This window comes from Saccopteryx bilineata, chromosome 2, assembly GCF_036850765.1.
Source record: "Saccopteryx bilineata isolate mSacBil1 chromosome 2, mSacBil1_pri_phased_curated, whole genome shotgun sequence".
In the NCBI taxonomy this organism is placed as follows: Eukaryota; Metazoa; Chordata; class Mammalia; order Chiroptera; family Emballonuridae; genus Saccopteryx; species Saccopteryx bilineata.
This window is the reverse complement of record NC_089491.1, coordinates 358,271,912-358,291,051: the sequence shown is the minus strand read 5'-3', so window position 1 is coordinate 358,291,051 and position 19,140 is coordinate 358,271,912. Positions and strand designations below refer to the sequence as shown.

The window sequence follows — 19,140 nt, the reverse complement described above, 5'->3', positions numbered from 1 at the left end:
AAATTGAGACTGAGAGCAGGGAGATCAGATAGAAACTATTACAATAATGTAGAGAAGAAGTAAAAACCAAGTGGCAGTGCAGTGGATAGAAAGTCGAACTGGGACACAAAGGACCCAGGTTGGAAATCCCAAAGGTCACTGGCTTGAGTATGGGCTCATCTGGCTTGAACACGGGCTCACCAGCTTGATCATGGGGTCGCTGGCTTGAGCATGGGATCATAAACATGACCCCATGGTCGCTGGCAAAGGAGAAGCAATGAAGAATTGATGCTTCTCATCTCTCTCCCTTCCAGTTTGTCTGTCTCTATCTGTCCCTCTCTCTGTCCCTCTGTCACAAAAAAGAAGAAGAAGGAGGGGGGGGAAGGGAAGGAGGAAGGGGGGAGGGGAGGAGGGGGAGGAGGAGGAGGAGAAGGAGGAAGAGGAGAAGGAGGAGGAGGAGGAGGAGGAGGAGGAGGAGAAGGAGGAGGAGGAGGAGGAGGAGAAGGAGAAGGAGGAGGAGGAGAAGGAGAAGAATGAGAAGGAGGAGGAGGAGAAGGAGGAGGAGGAGGAGGAAGAAGAAGAAGAAAGAAAGAAGGAGGAGGAAGGAGGAGGAGGAGAAGAAGGAGAAGAAGAAGGAGAAGGAGAAGGAAGGAGAAGGGAGGAGAAGGAAGGAGAAGGAAGGAGAAGAAGAAGGCGGAGAAGGAAGGAGAAGGAAGGAGAAGAAGAAGAAAAAGAAGAAGAAGAAGAAGAGGAGGAGGAGGAGGAGGAGGAGGAAGAGGAGGAGGAGGAGGAGGAGGAGGAAGAAGAAGAAGAAGAAACTAAAAAGGACTCAAGTCATTAAGGGCAGAGGTGTGGCAAGGAGTTTAGAGAGATTTTATGACTGACATTCTCTGATGACTGAGACACTACTCGGGAAGTAAGACTTACTCACAAAGGACAGATTGGTAGATGATGGCTCCAAAAGGAACTAGCTAATATAACCATCATTTGTTGAATCACTATGCCATAAATGTGGATGACCAGAGAGGTGATATTATCATCTGCATGCATATCTCTTTGCTCTCCTGAGACCCTATTAAAAATGATCCTATGGGGCCCTGGCTAGTTGGCTCAGTGGTAGAACATTGGCCTGGTGTGTAGAAGTCCTGGGTTCGATTCCCAGTCAGGGCACACAGAAGAAGTGCCCATCTGCTTCTCCACCCTTCCCCTCCCGCAGCCAAGGCTCCATGGGAGCAAAAGTTGGCCTGGGTGCTGAGGATGGCTCCATGGCCTCCGCCTCAGGTGCTAGAATGCCTACGGTTGCAACAGAGCAACGCCCCATGCACCCAGCAACGCATGGTCGGGCACATGCGGGAGTCTGTCTGTCTGCTAGCCCCATATCCCAGTTCTCACTGGGGGGGGGGGGAGGAGATCCTATGGGAATTTCTTCCTTAAGGGATAAATCCTCAATATCAAAGAAAATGGCAAGAGTTTGACCAGCAGTGGCAGTGAATAAGGCATAAACCTGGAATGCTGAAGTCAACGGTTCAAAACCCTGAGGTTACTAGCTCTGAGCGCGGGCTCATCAGTGCAGGGTCACTGGCACAGCCCTGGTCAAGGCACATATGTGAAGCTCAATATGCAACTAAAGTGAAAGCCACTATGAGCTGATGCTTCTCACCTCTCTCTCCCTACTGACTAGTTGTCTAGTAACAGGGGAATTTTAGCTGGAAGACCAGAATACGGAACAGTAATGAAGCATGCAGCAGAGAAAAAAAATGTATCAGCTTAGAAAAGTCTCAATAGAACCAGAACCAAGGAGGGCAAAAAGCTATTCAGCAGAACTCTAAAGAAGTTCAAGTTTCAGAATGGTAAACCTGAGAAGAGTCAGTAAGAAGTAGGCTGAAAATAAATTAATAGAAAGTCTGTATAAGTCAATAGTTCGGCATTTTCCTCCCACCTATATCAAAAACTGTAATATCTCCCCAGAATAATAATAATGATAGATTTTTTTGAGGATATATTGATTTTATATAAATAGAGTGTACTGAAGAGTACTGAACTTAGAGCTGTTAGTGTGAATACTGCTATTCATAGTAATTACTTCATTTTGGCATTTAAACGACACCCCTCCTTCTCCAACTCTTACTCTTAGAAGTTCAATATCTGGCTTTTTACCCCCACACTCTTTTTTCTTTTCTTTTTTTTTTTTTTTAATGTGATAAACAGACTTTCTTTTTTTTAGCTTGTTTTTTTATTTTTTTATTATTTTTTATTTTATTTATTCATTTTAGAGAGGAGAGGGAGAGAGAGAGAGAGAGAGAGAGAGAGAGAGAGAGAGAGAGGAGCTGGAAGCATCAACTCCCATATGTGCCTTGACCAGGCAAGCCCAGGGCTTCGAACCGGCGACCTCAGCATTTCCAGGCCGACGCTCTATCCACTGCGCCACCACAGGTCAGGCCCACTCTTTTTTCTTTTTTAAAAATTATTTGGTTTTAGCCATAGAGGAAGGAAGAAAGAGAGAGAGAGAAAAACAGGAATATCGATCCATTCCTGTATGTGCCCTGACCAGGAAGCAACCTCTGCAGTTCCAGCCAACACTGTAACCAACTGAGCTATTCAGCCAGGGCTACCACACACTCAAGTACAAACGAATTCTGCACATGCACACACACACACACAGAGCTCCAATCTGCTTTCCTAGACTCTCATTTCCTATCATTTCTTAATCATGAATGGAGAGTTGTGTAGAAAAGGCCTCAGAGTTCCAAAGTAGTCTTCAAAACACAGAAAAAAAGCTGACCTCAGAGAAAGAGACTTCAGAATTTAACTTTTAAATATTTCTAGATAGAGCTCCAAAAAGAACTGTTAAATTCATTCGAGTGATAAGATTTCATTAAAAAAATGGAGAAAGGTCAAGCATTTAAAATGAAGAGCAATACTGTCAAAACGAGACTTCAACATAAAATTTAAAATCAACACTATATTAGATGAAAAAGATAAAAGGAATCCATCTGGGTTATAAGTACAAGTTCAAAAAAAGGAAAGAATGCCAAACAAGAAAAATTCTCAAAATAATTCAAAAAGAAAATTCCACATACCTAAAGTCTTCAAAGCATACATCAGCTAGAAAATTTTAGATAGTAATGTGAAAATGCACACCAAAAATCCAGAAAAGGACCTAAAGGGAACCCAGAGAAAAAAAAAGAAAAAATCCTGACCAAGTGGTTGCACAGCGGTTAGAGCATCAAACTTTGATGCAGAGGATCCAGGTCCAAAACCCTGAAGTCGCTGGCTTGAGCATGGGCTCATAAACATGACCCCACAGTCGCTAGCTTGAAGCCCAAGGTCACTGGCTTGAGCAAGGGGTCACTCGCTCAGCTGTAGCCCCCTGGTCAAGGCACATATGAGAAAGGAATCAACGAACAACTAAGGTGCCAAAGTGAAGACTTGATGCTTCTCATCTCTCTGCCTTTCTGTCCCTCTCTCTGTGTTTCTGTAGCAAAAAAAAAAGAAAAGAAAAAAAGAAAAAAAAAAGAAAAGGCCACCTACATATGGAAAAGAATAAACCTAACATTAACATTCTCATCAGTAACAATAAATACTAAAAATAAATTCTGAAGAAATTTGATTTTTCTCCCCTAGAATTCTGTAAACAAAGTATCAAGTATAAGGTCAAGTATAAGGATAAAAACACTTTCAGACATATAAGGATTTGATTCCCAGATACCCTTTCTAAAACATTACTCTCAGATGAAGAAAAGCAAAAGAAAAAAGTCAACCCAAAAAAAGGGGGTGGGGGGAGATCTGGGAAATATGATCCAATACAAAAGAGCAGCAAGGGAAGGAAGGAAAATTCAAGGAGAGCAGCCAAGCAGCAGACTGAATCAATCAAATCTGGAGTCAAGGAAGGGGAGATCCTGGACAAAGATCTCCAAGAAAAACGAGTTTCCAGGAACAGGTATCATTAATTAAGAGGTAAGAAAAACAAACAAAAAATTATATAAAAATATAATTTAAAAAATATGTAATACAAGAGGAAAAATCAAGTAAAAAAGGTAAACAAAATTGTTTACAAGAAAACTAGGGTGTAAATGTGAGACAACTAACTGGTTAAATCAGAAAAAGGAGCAGGGGGTTCAAGAAAAAGAAAGGGATAGATTTTGCATACTGTGTGAAGTCAAGTTGGCATATTTCAACCTCATATTAAGGCTATTTCTACCCTTTTGAAAATGTTTAGCATCAAGAGAAAGACTACTTTTTCAGTAGCTTCTGTAGTTTCAGGACTCAACTGTTTTAAAGAGTTAATAATTTTTCCTATTCACATTGTCAAGTATTTATTTTTTCTTAATTTCTCCTTGGAGATTAAGACTCAAATTGTCAGTTCCAATCTTATTAAAAAGAGCTGAGTTAAGAATAAAATAATAGGCCCTGGCCAGTTGGCTCAGTGGTAGAGCGTCGGCCTGGCGTGCAGAAGTCCTGGGTTCGATTCCCGACCAGGGCACACAGGAGAAGCGCCCATCTGTTTCTCTACCCCTCCCCCTCTCCTTCCTCTCTGTCTCTCTCTTCCCCTCCCACAGCCGAGGCTCCATTGGAGCAAAGATGGCCCCGGCGCTGGGGATGGCTCCTTGGCCTCTGCCCCAGGCACTGGAGTGGCTCTGGTCGTGGCAGAGCGACGCCCCCTGAGGGGCAGAGCATCGCCCCCTGGTGGGCGTGCCGGGTGGATCCCGGTCGGGCGCATGCAGGAGTCTGTCTGACTGTCTCTCCCCGTTTCTAGCTTCAGAAAAATACAAAAAAAAAAAAAAAAAAAAAAAAGAATAAAATAATAATTACTCTCTCTAAAAATTATTCTACAGAATTAAAAAAAAATCTTTCACCTCTTCTCCCTTACCACCTCTTATATTGTTTGAACTAATACTTGACTAAACAGAAAATTAAAAGTGTTCTACCAGTTTTTACTTCAATTTTATTACTGAATGTAAAACTTCAAAGCTATAGACATGATCTCCCATCCAAGTACTAACCAGGCCCGACCCTGCTTAGCTTCCGAGATCAGACGAGATCGGGCGTGTTCAGGGTGGTATGGCCGTAGACATAAAGCTATAGACATGAAAAGAGGCTATGTAGTGTTTTTCTACATGTAAAATCTCACTCAAGTTTTTATATAGGTTTGAAGTAACCCAAGAAAAAGGTGAATTTAATCTTCTAGCTTTCATATACATTAATGAAAATGTTCCAAGAATAAGAATGAGAATAAAAGGCTCTTTAAAGGATAGAAGGCTGAGAAATAAACATTAAAGAAGACTAATAAAATAAAAACTTGGGCCATAGCAGGACAACTCAGTTGCTTAGAGCATCAATCTGATTAGCAAAAGGATACAGGTTCAATCCCCAGTCAGGGCACATACAGGAACAAATCGATGTTTTTCCTTCTCTCTCCTCTCCCTCCACCCCCACCCCCTTCCTCTCTCTATGAAATCAATAAAAAAATTTTTTTAGTAAGTCTGACCAGGCAGTGGAGCAGTGGATACAGCATCAGCCTAGCTTGAAGCCCAAGGTCCCTGGCATGAGAAAGGGGTCACTGGCTCAGCTGGAGACCTCTGGTCAAGGCACATATGAGAAAGCAATCAATGAACTAAAGGTGCTGCAACTGAGTTGATGTTTCTCATCTCTCTCCCTTCCTGTCTTATCTCCCCACCAATCTCTCTCTTGCCAAAAAAGAAAAAAAAAACACACACACACTTGGGAATAATAATATTGACCTTTACTGTCTTAGGTATAACTTTTTTTGTGTGTGTGTGGGAGAGATAGAGGGACAAATAGGGACAGACAAGAAGGGAGAGAGATGAGAAACATCAATTCTTCGTTGTGGTTCCTTAGTTGTTCACTGATTTCTCATATGTGCCTTGACCGGGGGGCTACAGCAGTCCGAGTGACCCCTTGCTCGAGCCAGCGACCTTGGGCTCAAGCTGGTTAGCCTTGCTCAAACTAGATGAGCTTGCACTCAAGCTGGCGACCTCGGGGTCTCGAACCTGGGTCCTCCACATCCCATTCCGATGCTCTATCCACTGTGCCTGGTCAGGCTTAAGTATGACTTTTAAAATGGTATTCTTATTCTTATAAAGATGCAGGTTGAAGTATTTAGAAAGGAAGCTTACTTTAAGTGTCTGTAACTTATTTTTATACTGATTCAGGGAAAAAAATAATGGCTATAAATAAATATATAGACACATACACATAAACACACAGAAATATACATATAAAGATACAATAGTGCTATTGAGTTTAATTAAAGGGGAGATGTGACCACCTTACCGCAGCATCAACATTAGCAGGTGAGTCTCCATTGGGGTCTGCCAGCATAGAAATAACACTAATCATGATAGTTTCCACGGTATGAATGGGGAGCCAGCGTTCCTCTGGTTTTTCATAGCCATATTTATCTTCACCAGGCTCATGAAGAATTGAAATGCATACATCACCATTTTTATCAACTGCAAAATTAGAGAGAAACAATCCTGTTTAAATATATTTGAAATAATCTAATTATACATATCTATTATAGATGTAGTCCTGATTCCAACAGTACCTGTATAAAACAATGAATATATGTAGAAGTTAATTTCCAAAATGGAACCATGTTAACCTTCTAGGAAGATCACAGATTTTACCAAACAGGATCCATGTGACAAACCCAATAGGAATATATGCTATTTTTTACATTTGTGCAACACTTCAAGATAATTAGCATGTAGATGTTACATTTATATATAAATACAGCAGGTCCTCCAATAACAGCTTGTTTATATCAATTAGCCAATGAAAAAATGGGATTTATTATCCATCATTTGGCTTAAAGCTGATGCATCTCATCTCCCTTCCTCTCTCTCTCTAAAACATAAATAAGTAGGTAAATAAATAAATAATGGTCTCTAACATCCTCTTCTATGCTACCAATAATCTTTGTAACTACATCACTGTCTTCTCTCAGTTCTACCATTAAGTTTACATGTTCATCTTTGCTTTATATAGACCATATCTTACTTTTTGTGTGTGAGAGAGAGACAGAGAGAGGGACAGACAGGAACAGACAGACAGGAAGGGAGAGAGATGAGAAGCATCAATTCTTCATTGTGGCACCTTAGAAAAAGCACTGATTGTTTCTCATATGTGCCTTGACCGGGGGGGAGGGGGCCCTACAACAGAGCGTGTGACCCCTTGCTCGAGCCAGCGACCCCGCACTCAGGCTGGTGAACCTTGCTCAAACCAGATGAGCCCACGCTCAAGCTGGCGACCTTGGGTTTTTGAACCTAGGTCCTCCGTGTCCCAGTCTGACAGTCTATCCACTGCACCACCGCCTGGTTCAGCTAGACCAGGGGTCCCCAAACTTTTTACACAGGGGGCCAGTTCACTGTCCCTCAGACCGTTGGAGGGCCAGACTATAAAAAAAACTATGAACAAATCCCTATGCACACTGCACATATCTTATTTTAAAGTAAAAAAACAAAATGAGAACAAATACAGTATTTAAAATAAAGAACAAGTAAATTTAAATCAACAAACTGACCAGTATTTCAATGGGAATTATGCTCCTCTCACCGACCACCAATGAAAGAGGTGCCCCTATCGGAAGTGCGGTGGGGGCCGGATAAATGGCCTCAGGGGGCTGCATGCGGCCCACGGGCCGTAGTTTGGGGACCCCTGAGCTAGACCATAATATCTTAATAAAAGAGACCATAGTCATTAATCATCTTTATATTCCCCAGTGCCTAGCAGATACACAGTCATTTCAAAATTACTTTCACTCTTTCCTAGTCTAATTTTTCCTATACTTGCCATTATTGTCTCATCATCTCCTCAGGTATCCTTTCTTCACACAGAATTCCCCTCTCAAATCAAGTTTTCACTGGCCCTGGCCGGTTGGCTCAGTGGTAGAGCGTCGGCCTGGCGTGCAGGAGTCCCGGGTTTGATTCCCGGCCAGGGCACACAGAAGAAGCGCTCCCCCTCTCCTTCCTCTGTCTCTCTCTTCCCCTCCCGCAGCCAGGGCTCTACTGGAGCAAAGTTTGCCCGGGCGCTGAGGATGGCTCTGTGGCCTCTGCCTCAGGCGCTAGAATGGCTCTGGTCGCAACAGAGCAATGCCCCAAGATAGGCAGAGCATCGCCCCCCCCCCGGGGGGGGGGCCATGCCGGGTGGATCCAGGTTGGGCGCATGCGGGAGTCTGTCTGACTGCCTCCCCGTTTCCAGCTTCAGAAAAATACAAAAAATAAAATAAAATAAAAAAATCAAGTTTTCATTATTTTCCTCTCTAATGCCTTCTTTCTTATGGCCAAAAACCAAAAAGGTCTCTTCAACCTTAAAGAAAAAACAACCCTCACTCATTTCATAAGTTGTTCTCTTAAACTAGTCTAGGCTATTGTTATCCTTCCTCTTCACAGAACAGTGTCATGTTTACGTATATATGTGCTCTCAGTTAATTCTCACAGATGGAGAAACTAGGCTCAAAGACGCTTTGCCTAAGTTATACAGCTAGTCTGGAGTAGCCAATAGTCAGAAGCTTTGTCACATCTTCTTTTGAAGCAGGTATAAAAAGATTGCCTATTACACTTCAAATAATTCAAGTGAAAAAGAAGAAACTGCCAAAAGCCTAGAAGAAATGAGAAATGTCAAAGAAACAAGAGGTAAATGTCAATTCATGCACCCATACTTCATGTAGTACAGCTGTTAATGCATTCTCCCACAAATAAATTGTTAGAGATATTTTTCTCTCTTCTGAACACAAATAATTGTGTGCCTTTCGTAATCACTGCTATCTTAGATGTGATAAAATATGGTGGTTCCCTTGGTTTCCAACAGTTTTCCACTTGCCAGTTCTAGTCTCTCATAAGACCCATCTGCTTTTTTTAAAAAAACCTTTTTAAAGACTTTATTTATTCACTGGAGAGAGAGAGAGAGAGAGAGAAGGGGGAGGAGCAGGAAGCATCAACTCCCATATGTGCCTTGGCCAGGCAAGCTCAGGGTTTCGAACTGGTGACCTCAGCATTTCAGGTCGACATTTTATCCACTGCACCACCACAGGTCAGGCAAGACTCATCTGTTTTACGAGCCTTGGGGTCTATAATGCCTTAATTTATTCTATAACCCATCACCCTCACACTGATTTTTGTTTAAAATAATAAATAAGGTTTTTTCTTCCTTGTAACTAAAAGAAACTTGACTATGAGAAATAAAATGCAGATTAGTGTAGTGGTCTAAAAAAACAACAGATTACAAAATACTGATAGCCAAAATATGTAGAAAAGAAATCCTCACAAACTCATATAAAACAAGACCATAATTCAAGGAGACTATGCATGATAAACATCATTTATGTATTTAACCTAACCTTTGGCTTACAAAGTGGGTTTTATTTTACTTTTTTGAGGGAGGGAGATAAGGAGGGAAGGAGAGTGATAAAGAGAAAGAGGAAGAGAAAGAGAAAGAGGGAAAGGGAGGGAGAGACAGAGAGAAAGAGATGAGAAGCATCAACTCATAGTTGTCACACCTTAGTTGTTCACTGATTGCTTTCTCATATGTGCCTTGACCAGGGAGGGGGCTCCAGCTGAGCCAGTGACCACCCTACTCAAGCCAGCAACCTTGGGCTTCAAGCCAGCGACCTTTTGGCTCAAGCCAGTAATCATGGGGTCATGTCTATGATTCCACACTCGAGCCAGCAACTTCAGGGTTTCAAATCTTGGTCCTTAGCATCTCAGGTTGACACTCTATTCACTGCACCACTGCCTGGTCAGGCACAAAGTGGATTTTAAATGGTAGTACATCTTCGGGTAGAAAAGCCAATGTTTCCATTTCATGAACAGCAGTACTGGATGCTTTCCAAAGGTTAAAACACGGTATTTTACCTTATTTGATGCTGTCACCTGAGGTAGGTAGGACATACCCTTTTTTATAGCTAAGAATATAGATAAAAAGGTCTAAGAGCTAAAATGAGAAAATATAAGTAAACAATTCAGGTTTAATTACTTCTGTGCTCTAGAGCCAATGAGTCACATGATAACTTGAAAATTATCTCAATTATGAGTTCTATTAATGCTGAATTATATCACACACACCCCCAAACTTGCCTCTAGTTTGGAACATCATGAAACTCAAAAGAGCTGAAAACTAAGTAATTTAAAGAACTATATTTTTTACATAATCTGTTATTTCTTCTGGTCTAAGGAATCTAATGTACACCATTTGCATAACAAACACAATGAACTTAGTATAAACATTCAAAGCAAATTCATTAAGAACGACATCTTTCTTATTGATCTTGAAAACTTCAGTGATAGGCCATCATATTTGTAAATGCAAAAGTAAAACTAGATAAACTTACCATTTGGATGCCAGATTTCTGTAATGAATTTCATTTTAGGAGGCCGGAGGGGATAATCTTTTGGGAAAGTGAGATGAGCCTTAAAAACACCACCTTCACTAGAAAACAAAAACAAAAACAAGTTCTTGCCTGTAAGTTCCTGCTTGTAACTGACAATTATTATAAATCAAGTAAATGAATAATCTGGATTTCAAGCAGACAGTTTACTTACTCAAATACACAGGTTTAAAACCTGTCATACCCTACCACCTTTTTAAACTCTCAAAAAGCTAGTAAAATAAAATAGTTCAAAAAAGACAAGCAAATTAGGTATTTTTTGCTGTGCTACAAACCTTTCTATCACTGCACTTCAAACAAAATTTAGAAGGTTTAACACTGTCAATAGGGGCCAAGCTGCCAAATGTGTTGATCCCAAATCACTCTTCTTTCTGTCCTAGCCAGTCTTCTTTCAGTTCTTCAAACACAATGAGCTATTTCTCATCTCAGAATTCATGCACATTTGGTTGTTCCCTGTTTTGAGAACAGATGTGCTTTACCTTCCTTTAATCTAACCATTTACTAAACATTTAACAAATATTTGGCCCTTATGTGTGAGACTCTAGGAATATAGAAATGAACAAAGTACAAAGTCTTGCAAAAAGTTTATATTCTAGTGACTTTCCAAAGGAGTGCTGTGTAATAGAACTTTCTACACTACACAATGGAGATGTTCTGTATTTGTGTGGTCCAATATGGTAGCCACAAGCCACTTGAAATACGGCTGGTGGAACTAGGGCCCTGAATTTTAAATTTTAAATTTTATTTAATTTTAACAGCCACAGGCAGCCAGTGATTGCTATATTAGCGCAGTTCCAGAGTATTCTCATTTACTTAGGAAGTGTTCTCGGAGAACTGTCAAAATAATACAATGAGTAGTATATGTCAACGATGAAAATCAATGAGATAAAGTCAACCTAATTGGGCAAAAATGAACAAGTTCCTGCCTTGTGTACTAGCTGCATCTTTTGATTGAAATACCCTTCTCCCTTTGTCACTCAGAACTCAGCTTAAACGTTACCTCTGGAGAAAGATTTTACCTGACTACCCAATTTTAACAAACCACTCTAACAATTGACTAATTTACTGCAACAGCAAACAATTCCTTGTCAGATTATTATTTTTTAAAATTATTTTAGAAAGAAGAGAGAGAAGCATAAAGCATCAACTCCCATATGTGCCTTGACCAGGCAAGCTCAGGGTTTCGAACCGACAACCTCAACGTTCCAGGTCGACGCTTTATCCACTGCGCCACCACAGGTCAGGCTTTTGTCAGAATTTTTTTACTGTTCAACATACAAACCATCAAAGCAGGGTCATATGACTGTGTTTGTTTCAGGTAAGTGAAAGATAGAATTCTCGGCTCATTAAATTGAACAAATACACATTAGTTATCTACTTGTGTGAGGCACTGTTCTATGTAAAAGGATATACAAAGCCTGACTTTAGAGAGCACTGGTTTCATGGCACTTACCGTTCTAATAGTAGAGGAAAATATCAAGAAAAGTATCAATAAGAAGTACTGGAATGATATGAGCAATCTATTGTTAAATTAAAACACACATACACACAAGCATCTACTGGATAAGCCCAATGGTCTTGAGGAGAAAAAAATGTGTGAGTATGTTTACATACTATGTCCGGAAAAGTCACCAATTCATAACAATGTTTAACTGGAGCACAGTATTATGGAATCTTTACTTTCTGCTTTATACATTTCAGTACAGCTTTACCTTCAACCACAGGAAGTATTAATTTTTATCACCTTTTTCTGATTATCAAAGCAAAATTGGGGGAAAGGTTAATAAGAGAGGTAGATCATTAATAACAAATAGTATTGATCATTCAGAAAATGCCACTGGACTCCGAGCATAAAATGTAACCTCGATAATACAATTTTGGTAGAAGCAGTAGAAAAAAGACTGCAAAGTATTAAAGAAAGAATGAGATGGTAAACAGTACAGCATAATAACAATTTGAGTTTAACAGTTAAAGATGGTGTGTAGATGGAAAAACATAATAGTATAAGTGAAAGGCTTTAGAAGAGGGAGAAGAAACTAATTTTTGCGCAAGTAAATGAGAAGGTACTGGCAAAAAGATTAGAGATACTAAAAAAAATAACTGAGAAATTAAAACAAAAAAATAAAGGTAGTAAAGATATAACCAAGGGAAAATGTAGTACAGATATCTACAGGTAGAAAGGGAGAAAAATGACAAAGTTTATGCCTGCCTTATTGGCCTTAACATTCATAATTTATTAAGATTATCTACTGAAGGGGAAAAACTTGAAGATGAGGACAGTGGAGACTGAAATAGCTGTTGTGAAGAATGAATTACATTAAAATAAAGTTAAGTCTACCAATTGACCAGTGGTGGAGCAGTGGATCAAGTGTCAACCTGGGATGCTGAGGTCCCCAGCTGGCTTGAACAAGGGGTCACTGGCTCAGCTGGAGGCCCCCAGTCAAGGCAAGTATGAGAAGCAATCAATGAATAACTAAAAGTGAAGCAACTACAAGTTAATGCTTCTCATCTCTCTCCTCCCTCTCTCTCTATCTTTTCAGCCTAGATTACTCTAATTCTGTTAGTGCCAAAACCAGTCTTAGGACATATTAATTATATGGACTAGCTTTCCAAACTGAGTCACTAACTAGTTTTCTTTTTTTGACAGAGTCAGAGAGAGGGACAGATAGGGATGGACAGACAGACAGACAGATAGAAAGGGAGAAAGATAAGCATCAATTCTTTGTTTCGGCATCTTAGTTATTCAATGATTGTTTCTCATATGTGCCTTGACCGGAGGTCTACAGCAGAGCAAGTGACCCCTTGCTCAAGCCAGTGACCTTGGGCTCAAGCCAGCAACCATGAATCATGTCGATGAGCCCACACTCAAGCTGGAGACTTCGGGGTTTCAAACCTGGGACCTCAGTGACTCAGGTCAATGCTCTAGACCAGGGGTAGTCAATCTTTTTATACCTACTGCCCAATTTTGTATCTCTGTTAGTAGTAAAATTTTCTAACCGCCCACCGGTTCCACAGTAATGGTGATTTATAAAGTAGGGAAGTAACTTTACTTTATAAAATTTATAAAGCAGAGTTACAGCAAGTTAAAGCATATAATAATACTTACCAAGTACTTTATGTCTGATTTTTGCTAAGTTTGGCAGAATAAATCTTTATAAAACAACTTACTATAGTTAAATCTATCTTTTTATTTATACTTATTTGCTCCACTACCGCTCACCATGAAAGCTGGAATGCCCACTAGTGGGCGGTAGGGACCAGGTTGACCACCACTGCTCTAGACTAAACATTAACATGTCACAAGTTCATTGTTTTTCAAATATACAAAAATGTTACTGTGCTGAGCAAATTTAAATTTTATTAAAAGGCATCAATGAGGCCCTGGCCAGTTAGTGTCACCTCAAAACAAGGTTGTGGGTTCAATTTCCGGTTAGGGCACACATGAGAAGCAACCAACGAATGAACGTATGAGTGAACAACAAATGAATGATTCCCTTCCCCCTCCGTTCTCTCTCCCTTCCTCTCTCTCTCTCTCTCTGAATAAATAAAGACATAAAAATTAAGCTCTGGACGAATAGTTCAGTTGGTTAAAGTGTTGTCCCAGAGCGCAGAGGTTGCCAGTTCGATTCTCTAGTCAGGGTGTATACAGGAGCAGCTTGATGTTCCTGTCTCTCTCAAAAAAATAAGTAAGTAAAATAAAAATAAAAGGCATCATTGAATTAAAAATACCTTCTCTTCCATTATATATTCTCTTCATCACAAACACTAAAAGTATAATGCTAGCACGATGTTAAAGAGGTATGCATCCAGGAGTTTCCCATTTGAAAAAGCTGAGAAACATCGGCCTAGTTCAAGTTTCTATATGAGGCCTCCCTTTCCATTTTTTTGTATTAAATTATAAAAATATTACAAGGATCAGAGACCCTATCATTCCACTTTGTCAGATCTTATCATTCTGCCATATTTATTTTATTTAAATAATAAATTGTATGTTGCAATCTGAAATTTTGTTCAACATTGTTATTTTATATATATTCCTGTTGATACTTGTCTCTTGTTCGTTTATTTTATCTGACACATTCCAAAACTTACCATTATAATCATAAGATATTTGATTACTTCCATTTTGCTATTATAAGCAATAGAATATTGAATATTACAAACACTTCTGAGGCACAGGGTTTTTACCCTAGAAAGCAAACTGCTAAGGCGAAGTTTAAGTAATTGTTCAAAGTCATGCAACTAATAAAAATGGTAGAATCAGGGAGCTAAAATGGTAGTCCCTAAAGCCTATGTACTTTAAGCACTAAGTGATAAATAACATGGCACTGCCAGTGATCCATCAATTTCTGAGCAATACATGCACTAGGTACATTCCCTCCAAAATTTCATTACAGAATATATGGCTTGTGGCTCTAAGTCTTAAACAAAACTATTAAAAATTTTGTTACCATAAAAAAATATTAATCACAGTTTGATAAGTCAACTCTTCATTTATTATATCCTCTCATAGTAAGGCAATACTACAAAATACATATAATTCTCCAAATTTTTTACAACATTGCCAGAGGTAAGAAACAAAACCACATACAATTTGAACAGGCTTAGCCATTAGTGATGAAATAAAAAGAGAGTAAAGAGATAAAAGAAGTGGTACATTCACCATCCACTGATACTTAAAAAAAAAAAAAAAAAATTTAAAGAGACAGGAAGCTTGGAAGGGGGAGGAGAGAGATGAGAGACATCAACTCATAGTTGCTTCATTTTAGTTTATTGATTGCTTCTCACGTGTCTGTTCTTTTAATTTTTAAAGATTTATTATATTTGTTATTATAAAAATTTATTAATTTTAGAGAGAGGAAAGAAAGGGGGCAGGAGAGACAGGAAGCATCAACTCATAGTTCTTTCTCATATGTGCCTTGACTGGGAAAGCCTGGGGATTCAAACCAGTGACCTCAATGCTCCAGGTTGAAACATTATCCACTGCGCCACCAAAGGTAAGATTCAAACTCAAGCCAGAGAACTTGGGCTTCATGTCAGCAACTTTGGGGCTCAAGTCAGCCACCCTGGGATTATGCTGATAATCCCGTGCTCAAGGCAACAAATCTGCACTCTAGCCAGTGACATTGGGGTTTGGAACCAGGGACCTCAACATCCCGGGCTGATGCTCAATCCATTGTTCCACCACTGGTAAGGCTCACTGATACAAATTTATAAAGATATAATCATATAGTGGTATCTAGGTCTCAGAGATTTTCTTTTTTTTTTTTTTTTTAGTGAGAGGAGGGGAGGTAGAGACAGACTCCTTCATGTGCCCCAACTGGGATCTACCTGGCTAGCCCACTAGGGGGCAATGCTCTGCCTGAGGCTCTTGCTGCGTTATAACTGGAGCCATTTTTTAGTGCCTGAGGTGGAGGCCATAAAGCCATCCTCAACGCCCCAGGCCAACTTGCTCTAATCAAGCCATGGCTGCAGGAGGGAAGAAAAAGATAAAGAGAGAGAGAGAGAAAGAGGTAGAGAAAGAAAGAGAGAGAGAGAGAGAAAGGGCAAGAGAGGGACGGGTGGAGAAGCAGATGAGCACTTCTCCTGTGTGCCTTGACCAGAACAAATGAGACTTTCTTTAAACACCTACTACCCCCAGTCAGGGCACATATAGGAAGTGACCAAAGAATGCACAACTAAGTGAAAAAACAAATGAATGCCCCCTCCTCTTCTCCCTATCTTTTAAAAAATCAATAATAATAAAAAACATACTGCCACTCCTACAATTTTTTTAAAAATTGTATTGATTGATTTAGAGAACCAGAAGCATCGATTTGTTGCTCCACTATTTATGCTTTATTCCTGTATGTGCCCTGACCGGGGATCAAATCTACAACCTTGACATATCAGGATGATGCTCTAATCAACTAAGCTACTCAGCCAGAGCCTCCACCTGAATTTTTATTTCTATAACTATGGATAGCTATCCACACTACTTGATAATCAGTAGTCTAAAAACTGCGGGTATATCACACTAGTTTCAGAATATCTTTCATAGAAAGAGAGCCTCACCAGACCAGGAGGCACACAGTGGCACAGTGGATAGAGCAAAGGCCTGGGATGCTGAGGACCCAGGTTTGAAACACCAAGGTTGCTGGCTTGAGTGTGGGGTCACAGACATGATAGCTCAATTGAGCCCAAAAGGTCGCTGGCTTGAGCAAGGAGTCATTGACTTGGCTGGAGGCCCCTGGTCAAGGCACATGTTAGAAAGCAATCAATGAACAACTAAGGTGCCACACAACTATGAGTTGATGCTTCTCATCTCTGTCCCTTCCTGTCTGTCCCTGTCTATTCCTCTCTCTCCCTTAAAAAAAAAAAGAGAGTATCAAGTAGCAATTCTTAAGAGCAATAGAAAGAGTAATAGAGAAGCAGTAGAAATTCAATTCAATACTGGGCAAAGATAAATATAATGGCTAAATTAATACAGCAACTATCAGTTTCAAATAAAGTAATCCTTAAATATACCAGCTGATTACATAGATTGTAAAGACTGTGGACTGCCCTCTAGTGACTAAATGAAAGCTAATGTTGTCACCATGAAATATCACACCAGCTTTTAAAGAACTTTAGTTCAGTATTCTTTTATTACTTAAGTTATAATTATTAAGTGATGAATTAATTACTTAGGTCTGGGTACCATCTAAGCCCACATTAACTTAATTTCAATCCTATATCTCCCCCCAACCCCCATTATCAGTCTATATTTCTTTTCCTTGGCAGTTATTTATACTTAAGGTCTATGTATGTGTTCCCAAAAGCACTCCTCAAACAACTGCATGGTCCCTGCCCATCTATACTTCATTGAAATAACTTATAAGAACACCAGAAATTTCCTTACTGTTAAATCAACAAACACTATTGAACACCAGAAATTTTCTTACTGTTAAATCAGGGGTCAGGAATCTTTTTGGCTGAGAGAGCCATGAATGCCACATATTTTAAAAATGAACGCCACATATTTTAAAATGTAATTCCGTGAGAACCATACAATGACCCGTGTATGTTACGCATTATCCAATAAAAATTTGATGTTGTCCTGGAGGACAACTGTGATTGGCTCCAGCCACCCGCAACCATGAACATGAGCGGTAAGAAATGAATGAATTGTAATACATGAGAATGTTTTATATTTTTAACATTATTTTTTTATTAAAGATTTGTCTGTGAGCCAGATACAGCCATCAAAAGAGCCACATCTGGCTCGCAAGCCATAGGTTCCCGACCTCTGTGTTAAATCAACAAACACTATTAAATGCTTGATTTTTGATACTGTACTTGATTCTGTGCAGCATTTTAGAAAGCTTTTATCGGTAAAACCTTTCTTCTCCGTGTACCTTCCTGGCTAAATTCTTCTGCCTTTCTCCAAGTCCTGCCCTACAAACACATGCTTTCTCTCTAGCCCCTAAGCAAAGGCTATTAATCTGCCCACTTCAAGCAGTCATGGGCAACCCCCAAACTTCCAGTTCATTATTTTTATATACTAAGAAATTTTTTAAACATTTTATTTATTCACCTTAGGCTTAGAGAGAAGAGAGAAAAGGGAAGAAGAGCAGGAAGCTCCCGTATGTGCCTTGACTAGGCAAGCCCAGGGTTTCGAAGTGGCAACTTCAGTGTTCAGGTCGACACTTTATCCACTGAGCAACCGCAGGTCAGGAATGAAAGATTTAAAATAACATTGTTAAAAACCTATTTTTGTCCTGACCAGGTGGTGGCGCAGTGTATAGAGCATCTGCCTGGGATGCTAAGGAGCCAGTTTCGAAACCCAAGATCACTGGCTTGAGCATAGGCTCACTAGCTTGAGCATAGGTTTATAGACATGACCCCATGCTAGCTGGCTTGAAGCCCAAGGTTGCTGGCTCAAGCAAGGGGTCACTGGCTTGGCTGTAGCCACTCTCACCAAGGCACTTATGAGACAGCCATCAATGAATGACTAAGGTGCCACAACTAAGAGCTGATGCGTCTCATCTCTCTCCCGTCCTATTTGTCCCTGTTTCTCTCCCTCACTTAAAAAAAAACACCCCAAACCCACATATTTTTGTTGCAGAAATAAGAAGTAAACTAAGGAAAAACAAAATCCATAATCCCAGAATTATAATATTTAGTAATTCAATGCACATTCTAAAATATAAATTAAAATAAATAAATATAAATTTAATTGGTAACTCCTGATGTAAAATTTCTCAGTGGCTGTGCTTTGTCCTTAGGACAAAAAAAATCAATCAATTCAAACTCTTAATCAATGTTTTGTAAACTTTTTTTTTTTTTTTACAAGGACGGGGGGGGGGGTGATAGATAGGGACAGACAGACAGGAACAAAGAGAGATGAGAAGCATCAATCATCAGTTTTTCATTGTGACACCTTAGTTGGTCATTGATTGAGTTCTCATATGTGCCTTGACCGTGGGGCCTCAGCAGACTGAGTAACCCCTTGCTCGAGCCAGTGACCTTGGGTCCAAGCTGGTGAGCTTTTGTTCAAACCAGATGAGCCCATGCTCAAGCTAGTGACTTCGGGGTCTCGAACCTGGGTCCTTCGCATCCCAGTCCAATGCTCCATCACTGTGTCATTGCCTGGTCAGGATTTGTTTTTTTGGACAGAGAGTGACAGAGAGAGGGACAGATAGGGACAGATAAGAAGGGAGAGATGAGAAGCATCAATTCTTTGTTGCAGCACCTTAGTTGTTCATTGATTGCTTTCTCATATGTGCCTTGAT

At 39.9% G+C, this 19,140-nt stretch overlaps 1 protein-coding gene across 1 annotated transcript in view; it reads right to left on the bottom strand.

Annotated features, from left to right (window-relative positions):
- UBE2G1 (ubiquitin conjugating enzyme E2 G1) overlaps positions 1-19,140 on the bottom strand; it is a 127,244-nt gene that overhangs the window by 14,339 nt on the left and 93,765 nt on the right. The window contains exons 3-4 of the mRNA XM_066263003.1: positions 10,331-10,428; positions 6,274-6,452 (exon numbers count right to left, since the gene is read on the bottom strand). Coding sequence (XP_066119100.1) covers positions 6,274-6,452; positions 10,331-10,428 — 277 coding nt within the window. The remainder of the gene's footprint in view (positions 1-6,273; positions 6,453-10,330; positions 10,429-19,140) is intronic.